The sequence below is a fragment of the Sabethes cyaneus genome, chromosome 2, assembly GCF_943734655.1.
Source record: "Sabethes cyaneus chromosome 2, idSabCyanKW18_F2, whole genome shotgun sequence".
NCBI lineage: Eukaryota > Metazoa > Arthropoda > Insecta > Diptera > Culicidae > Sabethes > Sabethes cyaneus.
Genome location: NC_071354.1, coordinates 204,176,212 through 204,202,709, shown reverse-complemented (window position 1 = coordinate 204,202,709; position 26,498 = coordinate 204,176,212). Strand labels below are relative to the sequence as shown.

Genomic DNA, 26,498 nt, shown 5'->3' with positions numbered 1-26,498 from the left:
TTCATGAGTTCTACCAAGACGCGCAAATATAATTTATAATTATTCTGCTAATTCCGTTGTTACTATTGTCTCGGATCTCGTCTTCTAGCTTTTACCTGGTTGATGTTTCCTCGTTGAAGGATCTAGATTTGCAACTATATTTCGGCCATTCTTAATTGGTTTGGCTTTGCGAATAAAAACAGAAAGTGTAGCAGAAACTATTGTCATTTTCAAAATATGGCTTGATATTCCTTCGAAGGCTAAAAGTTCAGTTCAACTGAACGTCTTCTATGATCTATTTAATAACGGGAAATTTTCTGTTTACTGCCTGGCCCCTCTGTGACATATTTGATCAAATTAATAAGTGATCAACAACTCCAACATTACGACGAGGCTATGGAATCTTGGAAAGGCGCTATTAGCTGACAAATAACCTGTTCAAAGATATGACTGACGCCGTGTAATGCATTTCTATGGAGAAAATATTCGAAATTATACCTACTGCCACACCTAACTGACGTCTAGGCCGTAGAGAGCAAGAATAGTTATGTTGTTATACTGTCCTGTTGGACATTCTCACGAGATAATGTTATCAGTCATCATTACAGGAATTCATCAAGGGACGTAGTAGATAAACACCAAGCGTCATTTCCTAGATTTTTTTAGGACGGCCATACATATAAGTTAATTGGTTTGCATCGAAATGCTTTTAGTATGATTAAAATAATCATTTTGCACAGTCTTTGTATACCGTGTCGAAGGCGCAAATATTTTCGAAAGGTCCCAATCAGTGTCAATCGAAACCAGCCAAGATGAGGTACTTCAATTGCGTTCTGCTTCTATTTCTGTTAAGTACCACAGTTGTGTGGTCAGCACCTATGCCTAATCCGGAAGAAAATTCGCTCAGTACGTTAAGATAAACTAAGAATCTGTTGTTAAAGAAAAGATGAAAACCGTACCTAACTGTGTATTGTTTGAACAGATGCTGCCAGTCGACAGTTTGTGCAAACCCTGAACTGCACCAACCCAAACTGTAGGGCACAATGCCGCGGTCGAGGCTATGCCACCGGAAAATGCCAAATAGGGAGGTGCTTCTGTTCCTATATTTGAAGTGTTGTTTTATTTATTTGTTTGTGAAATTATTTTAAATAAAGTTGGATCGTCATTTGTTATTGAAACGTGTTTAAGTTTAGATTAAATAAAAAAAACTTAACAGGTCAACTTCAAGAATCAGGCTTGAAAACTCTGGTAAAACTGTAAGCATATGATATTCATAATCGGAAAAAGGTAGATTAAGCTGTCATAGTGCAAACAACAATTCAACAGCTTTTTGTACGAACCCCAACAACTTGACCAACAAGCTCTTGAACCGATGATACTTTAAAATCGATTTGTTGATTTTCACAAACAAGAAAGGTGCAAGAGCAGTATGATTAGCACATTACCGCCAATTAATATCATATCAAACCAAAGCGTATTACACTACGGCAAATATGTAGCTATTTTCGATAGATGAGTAATCCAAACTTGCAGGGTCTGATTCTTGTGTAAAAAAATCCAATTTCACGGGAGCTTTTTTTCTGCGTACCAATCATCAACCAGTTTGAAGGTTACCTTTGAAACGCAAATAACTTTCTGCGGGGAATTACCAGTTCTTAATTTGACAATTCATGCATTGCAGATTGAATCAATAAACAGTAAATGGGGAAAAGAAACCATGTTATATTCCTGATCAATGAAGTGTTAGGGTAGCACGGGGCAAGTTGCCCACCTTAAGCTCACTATAAATATATACGAAGAAATCTACAGCAAAGGGCTCAAAACCCTCGCTACGTTATCTTTTACAGTCTTTTCTATAACCTGTATGCATATTGGGTGCTAAAAGTTATAACGCATATCAAATATTCACGAGCAAAAATTCATCGATTTTTGGGAATTTTTCCAACCTGCGGGGCAAGATGACCACCCTTGCGGGGCAAGATGACCATCCTTTCCAAAAGCTATTAAACCATCATTGTGTTTCACTTATAATCTAAATAATAAAAATTATGGATTCAAGCTGGTCATAAACTATTTTAAACATTATTTAAATAATTTGGAGTGTTTAGTTAACCATAAAAAAGTTGTTCATTGAATGTACGTATTCCTCTGTGGTCATTATTAGACAGAAATATGTTAAACAATGTAGTTTTATCGAAAACAAATAAATATGCATGTTTATTCCGTTACAAATATTTTATGCAGCGGTTGTTGCTGATTTAAGGTTATGGTTATGCAATTTAGGGTAGCAATCATGGTCTATAAAGCGGTGCGCATTTTGCCCCGCAAGTAGATGTATTTTTTAAAAGCAATTTGTGGTAAATACATTATCTGCATAATTGCGGCAATATAAACATCTGATTCATTACTAAAATCAATGCCACGATAACTCTTTCGTAAGATGAAATTTATTTTAAATCATGATTAAAACCTTATTTTATGGCTGCGCAAACTTATAATAAATGCAGTATTTTTAATCATCGATCTATTTTTTAAGTTATCGAAGTGTTCAATGATTTTATTTTTGTAATTGTTTGAATTATTGTTAGATGTAGTGTTTATTTATGCGTACGGTTACTAATTATATACCTTTATAGCGTATATAACGATTTTTGGAAGGGTGGTCATCTTGCCCCGGGTGGGCATCTTGCCCCGTGCTACCCTACAGTTAAAAAGGCTCAACTATCTAGTATAAAATGTTTTGATTCAGGTTAGAAATGTACATTTTGTAGATTTCAATGACCCATAATAAATATAATGCGTAATGTAAACGTACAATTATAGTTAGTTTGTGGTTTTAGACAAATAGTAAACTGCTAAAAATATCCAAACGCAAATCGTTGACTTCATTTCTATTGATTCTTGGCCATTTTCTGAACGATAATAAAAGTTACGAAAAAGTGATATTCTAGTTCTTTACTTTTCATGATTTCAATTTAATGTCACTTTGAATTTCGATACGGATTGTCGCTTGCCCTATTAAAAAAACTACCCTGTCTTGACTTATTTTCGTCCTATTAAATTGTTTCAGTAACTAAGGTCGACCGGTACAAGACTATCTCTTCTTGGCCATCATTACTGTTTTATTCCATTCTTGTTCAGAAAGCTTTTACCTACCACGTTGTTCTCATATCTTCAGCAAATGCTCACTGCAAATCTAGTAAGTACACAAAACCCCATAAAAGTCAATACAAAAAATCTTATACCATGAAATCTCTCATTCTAAGGCACATCAAAGCGAAGAATTGATTTATACATATTATCACACGTATGTCATAAGGATGATAAACAGTCACACATCGGATATATGCCCACAGGGGCTACGAGGAAGCTGAGCACAACATCTCAAAAGATACCAACTGTGTTATCTGAATTGGTTTGTGTAATGTAATATCAGATATCATCTAAATCACATCTCGATAAACCACGCGCAGACAGACAGACAGGCAGACGCATACGGTATCGCACGGCGACAGAAAATCGAAAAATTTGCTTTGCTTCTTACGGCAGCGCGCTATCAGTTGAATTCCGTCCGCGTTCGGGTGCGGTTAATTTGCTTACAACCGCCATCGGACCGCTCTTAATATCAATCACATGCGGAAGAAGGGTTGCGGGCTGCGGGTGGATGGAAAACGGATTCGGATTTCGGTGTTTACATGCGTAGAGCAAGCGCAAGATTTGGCCAATTATGGCGCCAACAGGTGGTCCTCTTCTATTACCGCGGATTTGGTGGATTGTTTTCGCTATGTAAGTCTAGTGTCTAGGATAGTGCAACGCGCGGCAGCTGATGCTCTTTCTGTGTGTAGTATCATACATGTGACATGTTTATTTTTCCCATATTAACACTTTAAAGTACTCATGGTGCAGCAGGTGAAAATGAGAAACGAAAATTATTTTAGCATTGTAGAGGCTGTGGTTGTCTGTGAGGTGTAGCTTACGCTATAGGTAACTTTATTGTGGGAAACCTCGCAACTTAATTGACTGATTTTTCTATTTTTATATTTTATTCATCGTTAGGATATAAATTCTGGATTTCATCCGAGTGTGAGTAGAGTATTGCAGTCCAAAAGTTACCATCCAAGCATCAAGAAATTTGTACATTTATTTTTCATTTTACTATTCGTTTTTTATTTTGTTAGGTTCGCTAATTTTTTGTATTGTGTTTAGTTTAATATTACATTTCTACTGATGCTTTGAACCTTTTTGCTTTAAACCTGATGCTTTGCAAATTGCTTTTAACGTTTTTCAAAACATATTTTTTTCATTTTGCACTTTGAAAAACTTAAATCTAGCTTTTGTTTCGTTCACTATAATCTTTTAAAAACAAAATTGCTGTATAAAAAATCAAAATAATCAATTACTATTGATTGCTACATTTCACCGTACTATACTAGATACCATTTGAAGCATTTAAAAAAGTCCACTTGTCGTGATAGTGTCTATCGGGATGGATTTCGTTCAAACCGATTCTGAATAATAGATTTTGATGAACTCTGTGCATACCAATTAATGCCACTGCATGCGGAAGATGCGGGTGTTGGCGGATATCAACCGTTTCGGATTTCGGTGTTTACATGCATAAGCAAGCTAACTTTTTCAGTGCATGGATGATTAAACACGGACACGGCTCCCAAATGTTGGCCCCCTTTTATTGCTATATAAATTTGGTGAATTTTATTTGTTATGGCAGTTTATTGTGTGTCGCGCAGCAACCGAACAGAGACTCTCTAGAGAGCATAACAAGTGCCTGTACATGTGATTGCTATTTTCGTTTGTTTATTTAGATTTGAAGTAAGCATGGTACAGCAGGCGAATGTAAGCATCGAAAATTGGTTTTGCTAATGACTACGGGGTGCGATTTAATTAATTAACTAAAATCAATATTGAGTATTTTTCGAGATTCATTAGGAGCAATCACTTATTGTGTTAACGTTGTTTGCTGCACTGGTCATTTCATTTACATTGAAATAGTTATGCCATCCAGCTAACGGGTGGCAACTAAAATTTTGGATTTTTTTTCTCAAGCTGTCAAAAAAAGACAGAGATACATGAAGAAGATCTGATTCACCGAAATTAAAGATACATTATCCATTGTTGAAAAAAAATTAGTGTACATTTGGAAACGGTCCGTAATCGGCTATTCGGCGAAGCTTTCGTTTGACGTCGAAACAGGAACGTTGTACGGCCGTCATGTCAACTTTGCGAATGCATCTCTTGATTCTACTAATTAACTGTTTGCCATTCGTGGCTCTCCTGTTATTCTTTACACCAAGGAACTCAAAATCCCGAAGAAATCTTCGTTTGGACCCACTGAGACAGATTTTTCGGGTCGTGGTTTTTGGGTAAAAATGGGATCGAATGGGTATTCAGGAACGATTGTGTTTTTTTGGCGTAATGCGATGATGGTCTATCCGGCCAAAACACGTATTGTCCATCTGCATGATGGTTTTGTAGAAATGGGATCAAAATTTTCTTCAAACATTCGCCTGGTGCATCTTAATTGATAGCCAAACCAGAGGGCTTGTTGTTGAAGAAACGAGAAAGAGACCGATGTCTTTCTGCGTCCATAATTTTGGTTAGTCTTCTACTACCTTGCTTGCGAATAGTTGTTGGGCATCTTAGGATATGGTAAACAGTCGAAGCCGCAACATATTTGCTTTTTAAATGTTGTACCGTACCGTATACTTTTTGCCGAGATTTCTGTTGCAGTTCGAAGAAGTGTACAACACGCTCCCGAAATGCTTCTTGTTTCGACGCCATTTTTAGCAAAACTGGGCAAGCATAAACAAAACAAAAAATATTAGCAAAAAGAGGAGAGAGAAAGCTAACACATACATACTCTCATTTCTCTCTGAGCTCGTTTATAGCTGAGCATAAGGGCCGCAAAAAAATTAAAAAATTTTAGTTGCCACCCGTTATTACAATCATTTTTTACTTTTCGAGAGTAGTTCAAACCGATTTATGACTTTCGATAAAATGTTTGAACATTACAGAGTGAGTAGTAATAACTCTCAGGTAATAACTGTCAGTATTTGTTGGACGTGTTTGGGCAAATCACAGATGTGTCCGCATATTTTTCGTTTAGAGTGTATTAAAATGTAAACACAGCTTGCAAGTTTGTTTTGAATCTTCATCCGCTTAAGAGTCGTCGAAAGATGTCGGCAGTTGTTCAAGCGGCACGGTAATTGGACCCGGAAATTCTGTTGTCGTACGAAAATGTTCCTGCTACAGGATCACCATAACCAACATAATAGTGGGATATATGTCGCATATCTTTCTGACATTTCTCGAGACAAACTGGATGTTCAAAGGTTCCAGAACGTTTCCCGGAGGAGTGCATGGGGATGTTTCACCGAAAATTTGAAGGTTCCACTACTGTTCATTGAACTTTATATTAAAATCAACACTAAATATTATATTTTGACATTATTATTTTGAAGAACCATCGTCATAGTCATTACAAAACACTACAAGTGCTGTACTGCTTCCAATAAGATTATACACCGTCTCACAAGGCGAAAGCTAAACAGGCTTGGAGTGAGAACAATTTTCAGGATTTTATTTCTACGAAAGACTGGCCTCTTTCTTCGTCTGATTTGAATCCTCTCGACTTCTATGATTTGGTTCATTTTAAATAAACTAGGAAGCACCAAAGGATCGACTGCGGATGCTTTTAAGCAAGGCACTATGGGTAAAAACAAACCAAAAAACGGACGCAATTAGGATTCCGCCTGCAGGCTAATAAAATATAGGTGATGCAGGTCATGCAAAATTTTCCGGAGAGTCGCATGGTGCCCATCCCTTTCCTGTTTGTCACCGGGAAGTGCCCAAAACTTAAAAGCATAATAATTTTGTGTAAAGAAGTCCGCAGTATCAAATAGGGTTGATCCTATTTAGTTGAGAGCACATTAATTTTATTGGTTGAGTTCCCGTTTGGTCGATTTGGTACCGGTAGGGGAAAGAAATGAAAATTTCTGGCGAAGAAGGGGAAGAGTGGAAAGGAAAGGAGGGGGGATATTGGTAGCTACGCTTAACAAGTAGTCATTTTGACTCCTACCTTTTGTCCAAAGCTGGAAGGTGCATGAGTCGAACCAAGTTATAATTTGATATTATAACCGGATTCGAACCCACAACACCCGCCAGGGCATGTGGTTCGCTGGTACTTGTACCTTTGAACCATAGAGGCGCAAATAATGATGAAAATGACAAAAATGATGACAATTATCTAACTGATGATGGTAATGTCGAAAATGATTATGGTAATCGCGAAAATACTTATGGCAATGCACTATGGGCAAAAACAAGAGAAACAAGGGATGCAATTAAGATACGACCTGCCGGCTAATAAAATATACGCGATCCTAAGTAAAATTTTCCGGAGAATCGCGTGGTGCCGACCCCTTTACTGTTTATCATCGGGAAGTGCTCCATTTTGCTCATTTTCCCCTATTTATAATATTTTTCACCCTTATCGGACTGTTCCAAGCAAGGTTTTGAGAAAACAAAATTTAAAAACTTGATAATTTTGTGTAAAAAAGTCCACAGAATCGAATAGGGCTTATCTCATTTAGTTTAGAGCACATTATTTTTTTTGGTTGGACTCCCGTTATCAAACCGACCATACCAAACGGGAATTCAACCAAAAAAATTAATGTGCTCTAAAATAAATTAGATAACCCTATTCGATTCTGCGGACTTACACAAAATTAGTAAATTTTTCCGGTTTGTTTTCTCAAAACCTTGCTTGGAATAATGCAATAAGAGTGAAAAATGTTAAAAATAGGGGAAAATGTGCAAAATGGGGCGCTTCCCGATGACAAACAGGAAAGGGGTGGGCACCACGCGATTCTCCGGAAAATTTTACATAAGATCACCTATATTTTATAAGCCTGCAGGCCGTATCTTAATTGCGTCCGTTTTTTCTCTCGTTTTTGCCCATAGTGCAATAATGCAAATTGCGATAGTAATGACGAAAATCTTAATAGTAATGACGAAAATGGTGATGAAAATGATAATAATGATGAAACTGATAATGGTAATAACGAAAATGGTAATGAAAATAATGTAAATGATGACGGAAATGATGATGAAAATGACGAAAATGATTTTGGTAATCACGAAAAGGCTGATGGTAATGACGAAAATGATGATGAAAATGACGAAAATAATTATGGTAATGACTAAAATGATAATGATGATAACGAAAATAATTATCGTAATGACGTAGCCCAATGACTTTCATCTGATATCCGATGGAAATCTCTCCAAGCAGTGCCTGTAGCTCGTGATTCATGCGCCTCCGCCACTCTCTGCTTTCAGTTCCCTATTAACATAGTAGTTAGCAAGTATAGTTAAGGTAACCAATATATGACTAATATTGGTCATAAATAAGTTTTTGCAACTAAAAATGCTAACATTGTGCTGCTTGGGTTTGTACGCCACCAAAAAACGTCCGTAGTATCTTCCGCTTGAACACGGGAAGAGAGCGTATGTCGTCCGTTAGCAGCGTCAGAGCTTCAAATCCACAAAGAAGTACTAGTCGAATGAGGGTTTTGTACAGTGATTGTCAGCTTCGTACGGTGGCGCATGCTTCTTGATCGTAGCGTTTTGCAAAGGGCAAAGTAGATCCGATATCCCGCTTGAATGCGCCGTTGGATCTCCTTTCTAGTGTTGTTGGCCGCCATTACTAATGATTACAAATATACACTTTTAGGTCATTGTCATTGCCGTAATTGCCAACGGTTACGGTCCGTGAGAGGCGTGTGTTTATCTCCTTTGAGCCTCTTCATTTCATGTGTTTGGTCTACCACGCATGTTTAACCAAATAAATCATAGACTGCTTTCAGTCTGGCGTAGGTTGCCTCCGCCGTCGCAAAGCTTCTGGCTATGAAGGCTAAGAATTGGTTAGTTTTGCTAAAGCTCGTACCACTCATTTCGATGCCCACTCGTCAGATCAAAGATACGCCGTCGCCTGAGCAGAGGCGTCAATTTGTCTAAAAAACCGCGACCGTGCATTAGCTGCGATAGTTGTGCACGATAGATTGTGTCATATGCTGCTTTGAAACCAATAAAAATGTGATGTGCTGTCTGTTGATTGATTCAAATTTGGTTTGGAAACCCGCCTGATAATTCTCAGCGAAAGCTTGTACTTGAAACCGCTGGCGTAACACAATCTGAGAAAGTACCTTGTGGACGGCGATCACCAGCCGCGAAAGTTGCAGCGATTCACCCTGTTTGTAGATGGGACAACTTCTTCCAACTATTCTTCCGATAGTTTCTCATCCTCCCAAATCTTGGAAATAACCCAGTTTAGAGCCGTTGCCACCGTTTCTCGGGCATGTTTATAAAGCTCTGTTGGTAGGCTGTCCTAATCGGCGGTCTTTGTTGGTCGTCTAGTAATCTGATTTCTCCAGTCCTAGGATGAGAAGATGTGGAGATCTTTCCAATTACATTGTTACATAAACAGTTACTTTTATACTACAATACAATCGAAGTTTCGTAACGAAAATAGCTGTTTGCACAATAAAGGTTGTGCAAATCTTTGTGACACCGTTGGCCGTGAGCCCGTGACCGAGTAATTCGGCACCAACTTTTCAAAAGGGCCAATCTGCAAAATGTAAACAAACCGAGTGAGGGTTTCATTCCCTATGCTAGTCCAGCAAAAAACCAGCACTACTGTAGCGTTTGTGCTCCACGATCTTGAATTGGCCTAGAAGAGTAGAAGCATCTTTTGAAATTCAGTTTTCATGATAGCGCGAGAAGCACGATGTAAAGGATACGTTGTTCATGTATCTGGGTTTGCTAGTACCTAACCGAGAATGTTCCGCCCAGGTACTTTCCTTCTAACTGATGAATACGCTTGTGAACCTGCAGCTGATTTTGATGATTGATGATTTTGAGCTAATGCCGAAACTATTTCCATTTTCTTCTTATTTTTATTTGGCTAAGTTCCTACTTTGTCGTCTTGCAAATTTGGGTTGAAATTAAATTGAAAAATATGTTATGTTTGTATACTATCCAGAGCCTATTCAAAGTTAACTTTAGAATTTGTTCCAGTACTGATAAAGCATGGCGATTGCGAAAACAAGGCCCAGGATACTCTACCATTGGGTATTGGCCATAGCTAAGTTTGTTCAATTCAATATTCAGTGATTTTTTGGGCTGATATGTATGCAAATTGACAGTTTTTCTGAAATAATTTTATTGCTGAAAATAGTGAATATAATGGTCTACTCCCAAAGAACATTTGGTTTGTATAGCAGCTTATCAAGCGTTTGTTCCATTCGTTTTAGCTATACAATAGTTGAACAAGTTCTACTAAGACGCTACTAAGAACTTGTGGAAATTATAACAATTTCAGTTATTTGCAGCTATTTCTAGAAACAGAATTATACAGTCTATTAGTTGGTCGTTAGACATGGTTAGACAAGCATTTGGTGGGATTTGTTTTTCTCAGTTCACTTCCGTTACAACGTAAAAGATCAAACATTTAGTTCACTGACACATTCATAACAGTAGAGCACGGCACGTGATTGAAGTGATTGATTAAAATACCACTTAAAATCAATTAGGTGCATCAGCAGCCGTACATAGCAATCAATTCATTTCAATTTATATTACCTATAATTGAGGAATCATGTTAATGTGCTATCTCTCTCTCTTCTTAGCTTCATTCCATTCATGCTCGCTGAACTGCCGATGAGTTTGAAAAACTTAGCCGTTGAGAATGTCGACATTACCGAATGCTCCGACGCAGTGAGAGGCTACGTTCCCAACAAACCGCACTGTTACTTCAAGCAGGATGCCGGCAGTTTGGTTTGCTTCCGCGGTATGGATTCTCGCAGAACTAGTCAAAACCGCGCCTTATCCAATCGCACTCGGCAGCTAATCCTGTGCCAGTGGCCTGCGGGCAGCTTCGATCCCCGTGAATTGCTAGATGTGGTTCCAAACATGGAAACTTTTGCGATTACCGGCGATAGTCTGTGGAAGTTGAAAGGCGATTTTCCTGCGTTTCCTTATCTTCGTGCGATAAACATAACGGGAACAAAACTGAACTACACTAGAGACAGCGCATTTCAACAATTGCCGGATTTGAAGCTGCTAAATATGCGGGGTAACGCTTTGGTACAGATTGTACCGTTTAAGTTTCAAAGCAGTCACGTAGAAATTTACTTGCAAGGTAAGCTAAACAATGCAAATGTAAAATATTGATTTTTTTGTTCTAGATTGAATGAAATTTGGAGAAATTAAAGATTTTTTTACGCCCCCTTTGCTTTGGATTTGATGGAGGCGCCCTGTTTATTACGACTGTACACTTGAACAATAAGGCGTCTCCATAAATACTTAAAAAGATGGAAAAGCATTGTTGTTTTTCAACCTGCTAGACGTTTGAAAAATGTTTATAAATTAAAATTTTCCATTCCTCCAAATTTAAATTAATTAAAACGATTTTTGTTTGTCAGAAAAAAACCAAAGTGCCGAGCCACCAATACATTAGCAGTTCATTATAACATTTAGAAGTTTTACACAGGCAATCCATGGAACTGCACGAACGACATGATTTGGCTACTGGAAGAGCAGAGCGGTTTCTACGTTGATAAATCCACACTGGTTTGCAAGGACTGGAAATATACCGGCCGGCCGATGATGATGGCCATGGAGTATAAGCGTGTCCTGCGGGAGCATTGTCGTCACGAACAACTGCAAAACTGCACTTGCCGTATTTCGTATCTTCGACTGTGCGACAGTGGAACGTCATTCCATCCGCTGGTCACTGTCAACTGCACCGGAAAGCAGTTCTATCGGTTGCCGAGTTATCTGCCGCCAAATACCACGGTGCTGCACATGTCGAATAACCTAATTAGCGATGTTAGTCAGTTGACGGTCGACGATTACTACAATCAAGTTCAGGACATTTATCTGGACAACAATAAAATTAGCTCCATCGATATCCTAGAGGATAGCGTATGGTTGGATAACTTTCGGATATTTAGTCTACGTGGCAACCAGATTAATAGGGTCACTAAACTTTTACCAGAATTATAAGCAGATTTAACTTATTGTGATTTTTGTGCTACAGATTCGGGTTTACAGTATGGAGCACGCGCTGGAACGAAACCCCCACGTGGGACAACTTTTCCTGGCCTACAATCCGTGGCGGTGCGGGTGCCGGTTCGCAACCCGGATGCAGGAATTTCTTCGCAAGCACGAATCCGTGGTCGTCGATTCGCGAAACATCACCTGCTACACACTTGACGAGGAAGGTCACAAGTCCTATCTGCCGGTGATGACGCTGACACCGAACGATGTATGTCTGGTGTCCGAGAAAAATGAAGCAGCCATTTACGACATATTGAGTGTAATTTTTGCATCGCTGATTTTGCTCATCATCAGCAAGCTGGCGTATGATTATTACATCTATAGAAAGTACGGTAAATTACCGTGGTTGATAATGAAAATGCCATGAGATTGTGTACTCATACCGAGAGTATGAATTGTCGTTTTGTGATATCGGCGCTGTGACGCCGTTCATGTTGCTCGAATATGTACTTAATTAGGATGTAGCATGTATTTTGTTAAAATAAGATAGTCAAGTTTGCTGGAATCGAAAATAAGATATGTTATTGATTAAACCAATTAGTAAATGATGCAAATATTATCAACTGATTTAGTGGCACTAAACAGCTATTTTCATTTAGGAAATTTTGGTTGAATTGTAGTAAAATTAACTGTTTATGTGACAATGTTACTCAAGTGTTAGTAAAGATCTTTGAAATAATCAGACCATGCCTGCTACCTCTTTAAATAACTACCTATACCATCTCTGTATTAGGAATGTCACTGTCAGTGTATTTTTAAATTTTTGTTTTATATAAATACAAACAGCGGTATTATTGGTTATGTCATCAAAAGATTAAAGATATCAATTCTTACGTGATAACAATTCTACAGTATCTTAATAGAGCAGTTAATTTTTCCAACGTAGTCATAAAATATAATATGACTATCTCCAATAAGCTACTTAGCCAATTACCTATTATTTCAGACAATATTAAAATAATTGTAAAATTCAAATTGTAGTTTTTAATATATATACGAAAGATTGTAACTGTTTCGAATGTTTTTTCGACGACTTTAACCGTGTTGATCACCATTTAAATAAGTAAACGGGTAAACCGTAAGAATTTTGTTAATGAATTTATTAGGTTTCTTCCGTTTAGCTTTAATATACGACGCTGGCCTAACCCCAATATGATTCAACTTTAAGTTTTCATTCAATAACGTTGACATTTGGACATATTTTTTAAATTGTTCCTATAGGTTTGGGCCGAAGGATCTCAGAGAATTTTGTACACAGGCATAGTTTATATGGATTTTATAAATGCAAAGCAATATTTTAAAAATCGAGTTTCCTAGAAACTAGAGGAGCAATTATTCGTATTGCTGGGACATTGCATACCGTCATCCGGGGATACTTGCAACACTTTTAAACTTTCTAAGTTTGTCGTTAAGGTCTAAGTGTGAGTAGTCAAAACTTGTATAGTAGTTACTTACTTTAGCAGCCGAGAGCCCGGGGTGGCTCTTGCCTCTTGTCAACCTGGTCGAGCCATCTAGTACGTTGGGCCCTTTATTCCTAGTGCCGGTGGGGTTCTTGAAGAGAACAGATTTCACCGCACAGACGTCCGGCATCCTTGCGACGTGGCCGGCCCACCGTAGTCTCCCAACTTTCGCCAGGTGTACGATGGGAATCTCTCTAATCAGTGCCCTTCAGGTTATGATTCATACGCCACCGCCACTCTCCGCTTTTCATTTGTACTCCGCCAAAAATAGTCCACAACACTTTTCGTTCAAATACGGCAAGTGCACGAATGTCTTCCGTAAGCAAAATTACTGTTTCAAGTCCGTAGAGGACTACCGGTCTGATTAGCGTTTTGTACAGCGTCAGCTTTGTGCGGCGGCGTATGCTCTTTGATCGAAGCGTCTTGCGGAGGAAAAAGTAGGCTCGATTTCCAACTTGAATGCGTTGTTGGATCTCCTTACTCGTATTATTGTCGGCGGTAACCAGAGTTCCCAAATAGACGAACTCATCAACCACTTCCAGTTCATCGCCGTCAATATTTGCTGTTCGTGGGAGGCAAACGTTGCTTTCTCTGGAGCCTCTTTCTACCATATATTTGGTTTTCGACGAATTATCCTCCATTTTTAGCCTAACGTAGATTACCTCCGCTGCCTCAAGATTTCTAGTAATGATGTCGAGGTTGTCTTCGAAGGCTAAGAGTTGCCTACTCTTGCTAAAGATAGTTCCTCTCGTTTCGATGCTCGCTCGCCGGATCACATCTTCAACAGTGATATTGAATAACATACAGGACAGTCCATCCCACATCACTCGTTCCAAGGTAGCTCTATCGTGGATAAAATTATTAGTAGAATTCAATCATGAAAAAGTTTTCTTTAATTTCAATCAATTGGTTAACTGTTTCAACATATAACGATGCTCAATATGAGAATTCTGTTTAATGAAACTTACTACCGAACGCTTTGCGATACTAACATTTAGCCTGTAGATAGAACACCAACTCGAAAAAATATTTGAGAACTTTTGCAGGTCTTCACAATCAGCAGCTGAACGGACAATCTTGAATACCTTACGATTATCTGCATGCACAATTTTACATCTGGGAGGAAGTGGTGAACATACAATGTTAAAGTACGAGAAAATAAGTGGCCCAAGATTGCTTCCTTGTGGGATACCCGATGTCCTTTGTGTGTCTGGAGACAGTTACGTGACGTAGCTCTTTGAATCATTTCTAATGGTTTTGCACACTTTTCAGCGCAATCCCCAACATGGTAACTTAGTTTTTCTTCCGACCATCTTACAAATCTTTTTTCCCAAATTTGAATTAGACGGCCCCGATCGGGTAGATCGCATAAAAGTTAACTCCTTCCTGCTTCGCCAATTTTCTCATCGATAATCTAATTTTTCCTGTGCGTTAGTATGCGACCAACGGTTCAGCATTACTGGGAAAAGTGTGAGCGTCCCATGATGACAGACCCTTTCGGAACGAAAATTGGTAAATATAAGAACACGTAGTGCTTTAGGTGAACCATGTTTTTTTAATCAGGCATTAACAATTTACAAAAATTGTAAAATGAGATTTAAATGTACTTTGTAACTGAAATATTGTCAAAATCAAAGACTAAATTTCAACAAATTAAAAAAAGAATTAAATTTCAACAAATTAGCACTATTTTGTACTCCACTTGCCTAGCAACTGTTCGCAGTACCGCAAGCATAGACTGACATTGTAGTTTATCACAGCATAGTAGAAACCCCCGTCGAACAGCAACGGGATGGGAACCAACCCGAACACCGATTTCGTTGGAGCACAGCGATTCTGTTCCGATTGTAGTGCTTCGTTGAGATACTGCATGCTGGCGATCCCATCCGGTTTAAGACCGGAAAATTTCAGCTTGGTCGGTGATGTTCGCTCGATTTGTTCAAAAACAAACGTTTTAAGAAGGAAAACTAGCCCAACGCTGAATTGCGTTAACAGCAGCCAATTTTCTACGACTAGATGATCGACGCTCTCCTCGAGCGGTAGTTCCTCGATACATTTGAATAGTACTTGGAAAAGATACTTTTCATAGCTGTCATGGTCAGCGATGGTTGCGTACTCCTCTATACTAATCGTTAGAATATATGAGGAGCGATCGAAAGTTATGAGAGTAGATTCACTGTTGGGAGTACAAGTTACAGTTGCAAGCTCGATTACTTCCATCAGGAATCGAAGGTAGGTAATGGCGATAAATTTGCTACTCTGCAGCCTCTTTATAGGCTTACCACTGGTTAGGCTGAGGGTTTCAATGCAGGAATTAATTCGTTTGAGAGGACGATCTGTGAGACGAGACCGCGGTAAAAATATTGGCATGTTTTGTACCAGATTTTCCAACCTTTCTCTTAGCATATTCATTCTTTGTTCTCCGCTCAGCGAGCTCATCGAGCTTCGCTCGTTGTATGTCCCGCTATTATCTCTTGGATTGATATTGACCATTCCGTTTGCGATATCAACGCCATTTAGTATCATTTCCGTCGGTCGAATAGGTTTGATTGAATAGGTTTCAAAAAACGCTCGGCACATTTGTTGCTTGGAATGCTTTAACCTCAAATCCTCCTGTTCATCTTTTCGCCGGTAGAAATGTATGTTATGCTCAATTACGTTCTGTTGAGCAGCCATGAAGTCATAAGAACATCGATGAACCTGCTCTATGAAATCATCGGGAATATACTGCCTGTCGAACATCGCGTTTTCCGAATAAAGGTTATCGAATATCCTATTCAGATAACGATCGATTCCTTCGGGCGGCCGGAAGCCCTTTGCGATTATGTATACCTCAGAGTTGCCCGGTTTGGATGTGCACGGCTTGAATACGTTCAATTGCTCGAAGCAAACGTACAGAAGGTAGAGCAAATTAACGCTGCAGTGCTCGAATAGTGTAAACATTTTGAGGATGAGCGAACCACCGACGGTGAGTATCTTGAGAGCGGTCACCGCTTCTGCCAGATGCAGGTGGGATACGTGCTCCTCTTGGGCTTCCGGGATGTCCAGACAGTCGATGGATCCGTCTGCCGTGACCAGATTGACCTGAAAAAGGGACACGATAAGTGCTGATTAACATATTGTTCACAAAGAGTATTTATTATTTATTATGAGAACTGAATCACATTGTTGTTAGTTATATTTTTTTTATTTATTTTTTAACAAATTCAAAATAGCATCGTACAGTATCAGTTTCTATAATCGAAGACTTTTTGAGTGTACATTGAAATATTCGACAATCTCATTTCGCTCCAGTTCCTGCGCCAACATCAATGAACTTTTCCCGTCGCAATCTTTCAGTAAATATTCCAATCGTCCATAGCGTCCCATCAATTGGATGGCTTTTATCTGATTTTTCTCAACGGCGTAATGCAAGGCCAACCTTCCTCGGTTGTCTGCCACATTTTGAACAACACCGACATGTCGCAGATAAAATGCCAGATCTTGTAGATAAAAATAGCTTTCATCTAGGATAACCTTATGCAAAACGGTGTGACCTTCGTTGTTCTGCGCGTTCACATCCATGCCATACCGATCTACAAGATAATGGAACAAACCGATGTCTGCCAGATTACGACTCAGGCAGAATATGATGGTTTCTCCCGACTTATTCCTGCAGGCGATACCTTCTTGACTTATGGCTAAAAACCTATCCAGGTAGCGTTTACTATTAGTGGCAGCGGCACAGTGAAGAAAGCTATCGCCTGTTTTCTCACAACGTTTGTTAACATCCGCTCCGTTTTCCAATAAAACTTCAACGAGTTCCCAATTGTAAGCAAGCACCGCCTGTAGCAGTGCAGTTCTTCCGGTCTCCTTGCTTGCGACGTTAATATCATTGTACTGCGTTAAAAGGTAATGTAGCACATCCGGATCTCTGCAGTGTTGAACGTAGTAGTGCAGGAAAAGTTCTCCGGATTCATCTGCTGTAGCGTAATCGAAGTCCATTTCACGAAGCTCATCAACTTTAAGTGTTGCTAGGAACTCGAAACTGATCTTTGGCTCATATCCGTGCTGTGCCAGTAAGTCACGCATTTCTTTATTCGCCGGAACGTCAGTTATGTGCTCAAGACTACTGCCCTGTTCGATAAGATATTTTGCCACTGGTAAATGATTGTAGAGAATTGCCATTTTTAGTGCGGTTGAGTCCGAATCATCTTTTACGTCGATCATGTTTTTAAATCCCCTTTCACATAGATACTGTACGATCGGCAAATTTCCCTGTGCGACTGCTGCAATTAATCCATAGGAACCGTTTTCTTTCTGTAATGGATCGTGACCTTCCTGCTCCACGGCATATCGGACAAGATCTAAATTATTCGAATAACAAGCCCGTGTGAACAGAGACTGAACTTGACGCCTTGCAGAGTCACCACTTTGGGTTTCTGGCGCTTTTTCTGTTGCGGAACTTTTCAGATAGGCAAGCACCTCTGCGTCCGTGGTTTCATCTGCCGGAGTTAAACCGTCGTGATCTCTACAATTCACATCAAAGCCTAATTTTTCCACCAAAAACTGGCAAAGCTTGAGGTTATTGCTGTAGGCCGCCAAATGAAGTGCAGTATTACCCCATATAAAGCTGTACGGTGGACCTTTCCCCGGCAAACCTTGCTCGTGGGCCAAATTCAGTATGCGATATGAAACGTCTTCGTCGAACCCTTCGTAAACGGCGAGGTTATAGATAACGGATGGTGTAATTTCCAAGTCCGGTCGATTTTCCAGAATCCATTTTGGCAATTCGCTTAAACCGTACGCGAAGCAATCGCTCAAAATGGCGGGCAATTCCTTGGCTGGTATGTCACGAAGGCGCAAAGAAGGGAAATCACTCTTTGCTCCATGCTTGAGCAGAAGATTTACAAAAATCCAGTCTTTACGATCGTCCGCCATTTGCAACGGTGTATAATGAGACAATAGGGATTGTTGTTCCAGTCGGATACCAGCTGCTACAAGAGAATCTTCGATGGCAGAACAATGCTTGGCCAGGTGCAGTGCATTGCGCTGAAGGGGGTCTAATGTTTCACGATATTCTTCTAGATGATTTAGCACCTTTTCCCAATCCTTATTCAAAACTACTGTAAAAAGTTTATTATCTTCAGCGAGAAGACGATCTAGAAGGTCACCGACAAAACTGTGCTTTCGATAAAGCTCGAGAGTTATTTCTTCGCGATGTTTAAATAAATACTTTGCTGCAAGGTATTCGGCCACAGTGGAGGGGATAGTGTAAAATAAATCTTCCACATGTTTTCCTTCAATAATCATAAGATAACACTTTTGCTCTAGTTCAGCTTGATTCTGAGTCAAATTATTCTCTATGTAAAAATCCAGCAAATTTAGAATGTAATACGAGGGTGTTATTTTGTCCTCACGAAGACGCATGTCTGCTGCCAGCTTCAAATGAAAAACGTTCGTCGCAAACGGATACTCAAGCGACTCCTGAGAGATTTCTTTGTGAACATTACTGGATCGTACTTCTTGCAGGATTTGATCAATTTCTTCGTGTGCGACATCGGGCAGCATTAATTCCAGGCAGGTGCTCTGCTGAAGCTTGTCAAGTTGGGGAAATTCTTGACTGACGATTGAAAAATTATTTTCAATCTGTTCCCGTAATCTAGAACCGGCAGTGATCCAAATGGTAACAGACCCTAGCGGCAACAGGGCTATTTCACGAAGAAAATTAATTAATCCATCGCCAAGGTGGTCTACGTTATCGAAAAGCAACAAGATTTTATCTACCGTACTCAGAAGAATCTTTAGTACTCGGAGCTCAATCGCAGTTTCCATTTTGAACATTTTACCCAACTTTTCCTCTGTCGACAAAGTAGTATCCTTCAGTATTTGAGCTAGTTTTAAGCCATCGAGCAGCTCAACTAAGGCAAATGGATTTTTCTGGCGATGCACGCAATAAAGATTCTTCAGAAAATAACTTTTCCCGCTTGTTCGCTCGGCAAAGATAACGTTCAGCCAATTTGCTGGCGGTGGACACTCTTCGAAGCTGGAACACCCTGCCGTATTGAAATACCGTCGTAATTTGCCCGTTGGAACGGAACTTCTCTGCCAGTAGATTAAGCCGAAGTCCTCCCGGTAGACCACTTCATGCACTGCTGGACGGAGCTGACAGAGTTCAGCAAAACCGATGCTATCGCTGGCAACGAAATTTGTTTTCGGGCTCAGCTCTTGCAAATCACGAATTGGTTTCACATGGTTCATGGGCGGATTGTCGATTGACTCTCGGATGAGAAAAATTCCCAAATCAAGTGATTCATCTTTCTGAAGGTCGTCGTATATCTCATTTAAACCCATGCCGTTTTTATTTATGGGATATAAAGAATAATATGGCTCACAAGAGGGATTATTGCTGCTTATTATTTCAACCTCATTTTTATATTTCAAATATTCGCGTAGAGTTTTAATGGACTGTTCAAACTGCAGCGAAACTTCTAAAATATTGCTGCAACCCAGTTCCGATTCAATTCTGGCCGAATCGAGCAATACCAAAAGCTTTTCAGACAAGGTATCATAGTATTGTTTATTCAAACAACTTCCGCTTAGAAGTTCGATTCCATCTTCGGAAAACGTTGAGCATTGATTTTCCAATATTAAACATCGTTTTTTTATGGCTGGGCTGTAATCTGGTACTCTACTGCTCAGTTCCTGGCACAGTTGTGCTAAATCTGCATCTCTATTAGTCACATGACGATAACCGCTAACCGTTATTCTATACTCTACGATGGTCAGTTCGGTTTCGGCATTTTCATTTTGATGCAGAGTAACAATGTAGTTCCGTAAATTATTACTAATAGATTGCCCACCTAATATGAATAAAAATTCACTTTTTGCTGCAGACCTAAAACAAAATTATTATTTGAAAATTTACACTTGGAGATAAGGAATCGAAAAGACACCTACTTTATCGCTAAAGATAAAATAAACCTATCGAACGCCAAATCCATTTCACAACACTTGAAATGCATGATGCTTGAAACAATGTTGCAAAGAGAATAATAGACTGCAAATGAAAGTAAACCTACTTCAACGTTAGGAGCTCGATGAATGAAGAGAACCGTACACGATTGTTTCTGTTTTGTCAAGTTTGCCACTGACGTTTCATAGCGATATGACTCATGACTTGATGATGTAAATTGTGTTAGTTGGGTGCATTTATTCAAAAATAATAATGCTGCTTATCTTACCCGACGCAAATGTTATAGCAAAATTGGGCTAGCTTAAACCTCTTACCTCGCGAAACTGCTTGCTGCGTCGGACGATGGCATCCAGATTCGCCCGCTTCATAACGTCACCGGTGAAATCCTCGCCGAAACACCAAGAGTCTAGGGTGTGATATATAAACCGATCGTCGGTGATCATATTTCCCAAACAGTTACCCTCGTAGTACGGATTCAGCGTATTGGCAAACCACTGCCACCGGATTCCCTTTCGATTGAGCTGCAGATAATGGTTCAAGCCCGTAATAAACGCTCCCGGTGCTTCACACAGATGCACACTGAAAAGTTCCTTACGGTCTCGCGGAACCAACTCGTAGGCGGCTACGCATTCGTACAGCTTTGCAAAAGCCTGCGTTACAAACTCGCCTCCGATTCGGTGGCGCAGTTCGTGCAGAATCGGAAGCAGCGAAGACCGGTTCCGAGTGTGTTGGTGCCAGTGGCTAATCTCAAAATCGTTTAGCCGGTTTTTGACGGCGTTCAGATCGTTTTTTACCTTCTGTAGAACTTCTATGAAATAAGGCGGTCCAGAGTAAACAGTGTCCAGTGGCGGTAGCATTGGAATCTCCGACTTCAAAGCGGAGAATTGAAACTTTTTGCTGAACTGTTCCTCAATATCTTTTTCCACATCCCGTCTGTTGCAAATTGATATTCGCTCCGAACTTCGACGGTGCGACGAACGTCGGCGGGTTGGAGGTTCACTTTTTTGTGGCATGTTTGCAATTTGTGGTTAACTGAATTATGAACTTATTGAAATTTGATATTTAATATCGATATAGTATACAGGCTGATTATAGTATAAATATCCGAAAGGTATTACTGGTATTTTGGAGTATTTACATATAAACTAAATTCGGAATTCGGAAGATTGGGGAAACGCCGTGTTGTTTTAAATGATTCTATGTTTTACTTGCAAAGCAATTTTTTTTCGATGTTTTACCTTGTGTCAATAATGCTCGAGTACTTTTTCCAAACGTCGTAAGTGAATTGTCAACCAACATTTGTAGATAGAATTAACAAAAGGGCGAATGTCGCAAATGTAAACAAAACGAGTGAGAGTTTATTTTTGCTGGGCCAGCATAGGAAAATGAACTCTCACTCAGTTGGCTTATTCGCCCCTTTCAAATGTTAGTCGACAATTGAGAGACTTCATTTTTGAAAAATACCTTCCAAATTCAAATGTTAACCATCGATAAACAATAAAAATTGAGTCAAAACTAAATATCCCGCATAGTCAAATACCATACGCCAACGATTTTCCGTATCTAACTTTTTACGAGCCATAATGGCGGAGGTATTCGTAATATTTGAACAGCATTTTTGACATTTCCCTAGTACATCGAATGTTTTCTTTCCGCGTGTTCACGGTAAAACTAAAGGAATGTACGGAAAGAAAACGTGCGATGCATTAGGGAAATGTCAAAAATGCTGTTCAACTATTACGAACACGTCCGCCATTATGGCTCGTAAAAAACTGGATCCAGCTTTTTACGAGCCATAATGGCGGACGTGTTCGTAATATTTGAACAGCATTTTTGACATTTCCCTAATACATCGCACCTTTTCTTTTCGTACATTCCTTTAGTTTTACCATGAACGCGCGGAAAGAAAACGTGCGATGTATTAGAAAATTGTCGAAAATGCTGTTAAAATATTACGAACACGTTCGCCATTATGGCTCGTAAAAAGCTGGATATTTCTTGTGCGTGTCCTCTCTTCCGCTTTCCACGGCTACATAAATGCATATAAAATAAAATTTTCATAACATTTAGCTAACCAGTGTCTCCGGCAACCGATTCATGATTAAAATGCATTAGTATCGCCGTGAAAAGCGGAAGAGAGGAGACTCGAAGAGAATCTCTCATTGTCACGTATAGGTCTATTTGAAAAAATACCCGAGAAATAATAACTACCAATTAATTTTTTCTCAGTGTGCAAATAAAGCCCGCACTTTATTATAAAACATAGAATATTGTTTGATGGTTCTTGTTTTTGTTCATGGTTCGGATTCGGACGGAATAATTTAGTTTTTGCGTTTACTTTTTGAGTAGCCGTTATTAGATGGATGTAGACGTAATCCAGAAGTTAGCCCTGGCCGTTGATCCGCCGGATGAATATTTTGATCCAGAGTTGCAACCGGAAACGGGGGAACAGTATCTTCAAAAAGTGATCTATGAAAGGAAGCATTGTCCTGCAGTCGTGGTCGCCAAACCAACCGTTCAGCAATGTCAGAGAACAAAAGATCTTACCGGAACTGGTTTAGTACCCACGGTTTGCTCTATTTTATTCATATTTGTTGTTGTACAATGATAGTAAATTATACACTACGTTGCAGGATTCGGTGAAAAACATCGCTCTGCAAGTTTTAATTCCGACTAAGGAATGGGAATCAATTCAGAACAAACAGTTTTCTGACCTACGGAACACTGTCACCAGCTACCGTAATAGCCAGCACTATCGTGATAACTTGGAGAAAACTCATGTTTTCCTTAACTTCGAGAATCGCAAACAAATGCACGATTACTGTGCGAACAACCAGCCATTTGTTAGTGTGCTGCTGAGCATTCCGCAGCGGAATCTCGAATTATTACTCGAGTATCTTTACGACTGGCTTCAAGGAGTTCCAGCTGATGAGCACACGGGTGAATATAAAAGATACCGCAATGATTGGATTACACAGTGGATCTACGCCATTTTGGCCTGCATAATTACTCCACTAGAGCCTTACATTCACAGCATTCTCAGGGATATAGCCAAAGCGTGCATTACAATGCGAAATGAGTTATCGGCCGAGGAGGAATCGAAGGTACTTCCCTTGAATTTACTTATTTGTATAATTTCTCGTAACTTCAATCAACTGGATCTGAGAGATAATGTGGATTGACTATGATATGATTTTTAATTTGTGTTATTATTGAACTGCCGAACAAGAATGTTAGTATACAGAAGATTAACCTAGAATTATGTTCCGAAATCCCATTGGACATTCTCAGATATTTGAAACTCCAGAGTCGAAAAGTTTCGCGTCAATATTTTGGTGTTTTATTCCTGATAGTTTTGTTCTGGCTTAAATAATTAAACGTTAGTTATTGTTTTAGGGCGTAGCATAGTAATAATGATACACTGGTTCAGTAAGCTCCTACAAGGAAGTTTAAGATTAAAGGAAGTAAGGAAACATATCGCTTCAGTTGTAATTTTGTCTTTCGCCTCTGGCGCAGGAATTCTCAACTATAGTTATCCTACAGCTTAAGATCCTGATCTTTGTAGTACAGCGTTGGTGCGTCTAGCTCTGCGTTTCGAAGGCACTTTTTAAGTGCCGCTAGCACTAGCTCTTGAATCATTTCCACCTGGTCAGCTGGCGTATAATCATCTTCGCTCGATCTGGATACTGTAATGACGGTTGGTGGGCCGGGGAGTCGCGTCAGGAAGGTCTCCAACTGTAAAACCATAGATTCGATCTCTTCCCGACTGGACTCGTGATGGGGAAGATCGGTAACGTCGCAGGTGCAGCCAGCGTCGTAGATCATGGACCAATCAATTTCATCTTCGGAATACTCTTTGTTCAAAATTCCCACAAGCGCTGATACTTTCTGTAGGAGTTGCGTGTACTCTTCGCTGATTTCCTGCTGGTAATCGACAAGAAAATGCTTGAGGTTTCCAACCTCCTCCAAGTAGAGGAACATTGATTCTAAAAATTCCAATTTTTCCTCTCGATTCTTCGCGATTCGTTGCAGCTTTTCCAGATCATTTTCTGTGCTATCTGCCAACTCTGGCGATATGAATATCTCCTTAAGCTTTTCGTAAAGGCCAACCTTTTCGTAAATCTTCAAAAACGGATTGTGTGTGCTGAAGTAATCCAAATCGATATCTAAGATATAGCCATCTTTTAGATCTTCGTCTTCAGCTGCTTGGTAGTCTGCGATGGAACACACTTCCAGCTTGAGGGGTTTCTTGTTTTCTAGATTCTCTTCTGGCTGGTAGCATCCGTCGGAAACAAAGTACTCTAGCGTGGAATCTGTGCGGATGCTGCCTTCGTATTCGCCGACGTTGAATTGAAACCTAAAAATTAAAATAGTTTTGAATTTTGGAACTTGTTACTGAAATATTTTTGCATTTATATTATTTTATTTTTAAACTGCAGTAACTCATTCTGCTGTTCTTTAACGGCTATTTAAAATATAAACTATGTCTGATAACAGAGTACAAATGTGCTCGGTATTATTTTTGTCATTTATAAAGGGTAGTTTATAAAGGTTCATAGCACCAAAATGATTTTAAACTCTGAAACTTTAACAGGCTGTAAATACCGCTGCTATCAGATAACAGACATCATAATAGCCATTTGTACAAATGTTAAACGATAACCGTTCAGCAGCAAGGTCGAGGATCCGGCTGCCTACATTCACATGAACACATATTACTACAGACTAATTGCTACTCACTTGCCCTTCGGTATCTGGGCGGACCATTCTGGCTTAACCCACACAATCCGCTTAACGTGGCCTGCGAAAACTGTCGGCATCAACCAGTTTTCAATACTGATACTATCAAGCAAATCCTCCTTGTTGAACACATACCCGGCGGGCATGTGCTTGGGAATGCACATATCCGGATGTGAATCGAAGTGAATAATCGTGTTTCCGTCCAGAGGTAAATGCCGCGAGCCCAGGCATCGGTATAAGAACGTCAGTACGTCGTGGTGGTCTTCAACGATAAAGATGGGAACCTTGGGGAACTTCCGCGCGCCCGGTGGGGTCGTTGTTTCCTCCTCCTTCGGTTGTTCCGCTGAACTTGCCACTGGTGCTGGCTGTGTTGATGTTGTGATGCGCGATTGGCCCTCGCCATCCTCCTCACTCATTTTGTCTAACGATTCTCTGCTGCTATCCCACTCTTCGACTATCTGATCAAACAATAATCTACGTCTTACGCTGTACGTATCAAACGCGTTCTTATTGCCGCCTCGTCACTGTCTGTCTGTGTGTCTGACCGTTGCCTACTGAACGTCGCTCTTTCTCTTTCCCTTCCGTGTGTTTGTTCTCGTTCCCTCTCAAGGCCTTCCGACAGCCGATGTCTTTGACCTCTGGCTAAAGCTGGCTGAACGAGCCAAATCGGTCTGGCTGCGAGATGCTTTTTTTCCACCCACTGCCCACTGAGTGGATTCCACTAAATGCATACAGCTGCAACACCGAGAGTCAATCGATATCTTCGTTTACTCGTAATCCAAACACGAAATTAAAAGTGCTACGCAAATTACCTGATACAGGAAGTGTTAAATGGTTCACGCACTATTTTCCTCTGTCGAACGCGGTTACGACACTAGAAATTGTACACTAGCCCTGCGCCTACGAGCGCCGTATTGTCAGTACTGTAGTAGAGCACACGCGACTAAACTCAGTTCAACTCATCGCTCATCGATCAGGTTCAGAACATCGTGAGGTAACACACACTACTGGCTTGGCTTGCGGTTAACTTTTTATGCCGTCACAAAAATGATTCGTTCTGACGTAAAACACTGAGTTTAATCCGTTTAATCAAAAAACATTGGCCTCGTTGCGTCGTAACATGAGAAAAATGAGAAAACTAGCGGAAATTAAAATGTTTTGAGTGATTGAGGTGAGCATGAGATTCGCCCAATGAACGTTAATACAAGGGTGAGGAGCGAGCAAAA

The 26,498-nt window shown here is 39.9% G+C and overlaps 4 protein-coding genes across 5 annotated transcripts; 2 read left to right on the top strand and 2 right to left on the bottom strand.

Moving 5' to 3' along the window:
• The first annotated feature begins 3,581 nt into the window (after positions 1–3,581).
• LOC128737260 (protein singed wings 2) lies at positions 3,582–12,990 on the top strand. The gene is made up of 4 exons (XM_053831865.1): positions 3,582–3,765; positions 10,686–11,197; positions 11,549–12,036; positions 12,098–12,990. Exons 1-4 carry the CDS (start codon positions 3,707–3,709, stop codon positions 12,482–12,484), a joined length of 1,446 nt encoding a protein of 481 aa, XP_053687840.1. The 5' UTR covers positions 3,582–3,706; the 3' UTR covers positions 12,485–12,990.
• A 2,273-nt stretch (positions 12,991–15,263) lies between these two features.
• Positions 15,264–21,633, bottom strand: LOC128734624 (cap-specific mRNA (nucleoside-2'-O-)-methyltransferase 2). The gene is made up of 2 exons (XM_053828908.1): positions 20,847–21,633; positions 15,264–16,661 (listed from the first exon to the last, which is right to left on the bottom strand). Exons 1-2 carry the CDS (start codon positions 21,543–21,545, stop codon positions 15,264–15,266), a joined length of 2,097 nt encoding a protein of 698 aa, XP_053684883.1. The 5' UTR covers positions 21,546–21,633.
• Positions 21,634–22,850: 1,217 nt separating this feature from the next.
• On the top strand, positions 22,851–23,765 carry LOC128737626 (protein Gemin2). The gene is made up of 2 exons (XM_053832301.1): positions 22,851–23,101; positions 23,166–23,765. The coding sequence occupies exons 1-2, from the start codon at positions 22,892–22,894 to the stop codon at positions 23,712–23,714; spliced, it is 759 nt and encodes a 252-aa protein (XP_053688276.1). The 5' UTR covers positions 22,851–22,891; the 3' UTR covers positions 23,715–23,765.
• A 94-nt stretch (positions 23,766–23,859) lies between these two features.
• On the bottom strand, positions 23,860–26,187 carry LOC128736958 (UPF0489 protein C5orf22). 2 transcript variants are annotated; one of them, XM_053831476.1, is made up of 3 exons: positions 26,085–26,145; positions 25,273–26,007; positions 23,860–24,889 (listed from the first exon to the last, which is right to left on the bottom strand). In XM_053831476.1, exons 2-3 carry the CDS (start codon positions 25,686–25,688, stop codon positions 24,070–24,072), a joined length of 1,236 nt encoding a protein of 411 aa, XP_053687451.1. In that variant the 5' UTR covers positions 25,689–26,007; positions 26,085–26,145; the 3' UTR covers positions 23,860–24,069. The 2 variants fall into 2 exon arrangements, with proteins under 2 accessions (XP_053687451.1, XP_053687452.1); XM_053831477.1 differs by having other exon boundaries at positions 25,273–26,187.
• Between the last annotated feature and the right edge of the window lie 311 nt (positions 26,188–26,498).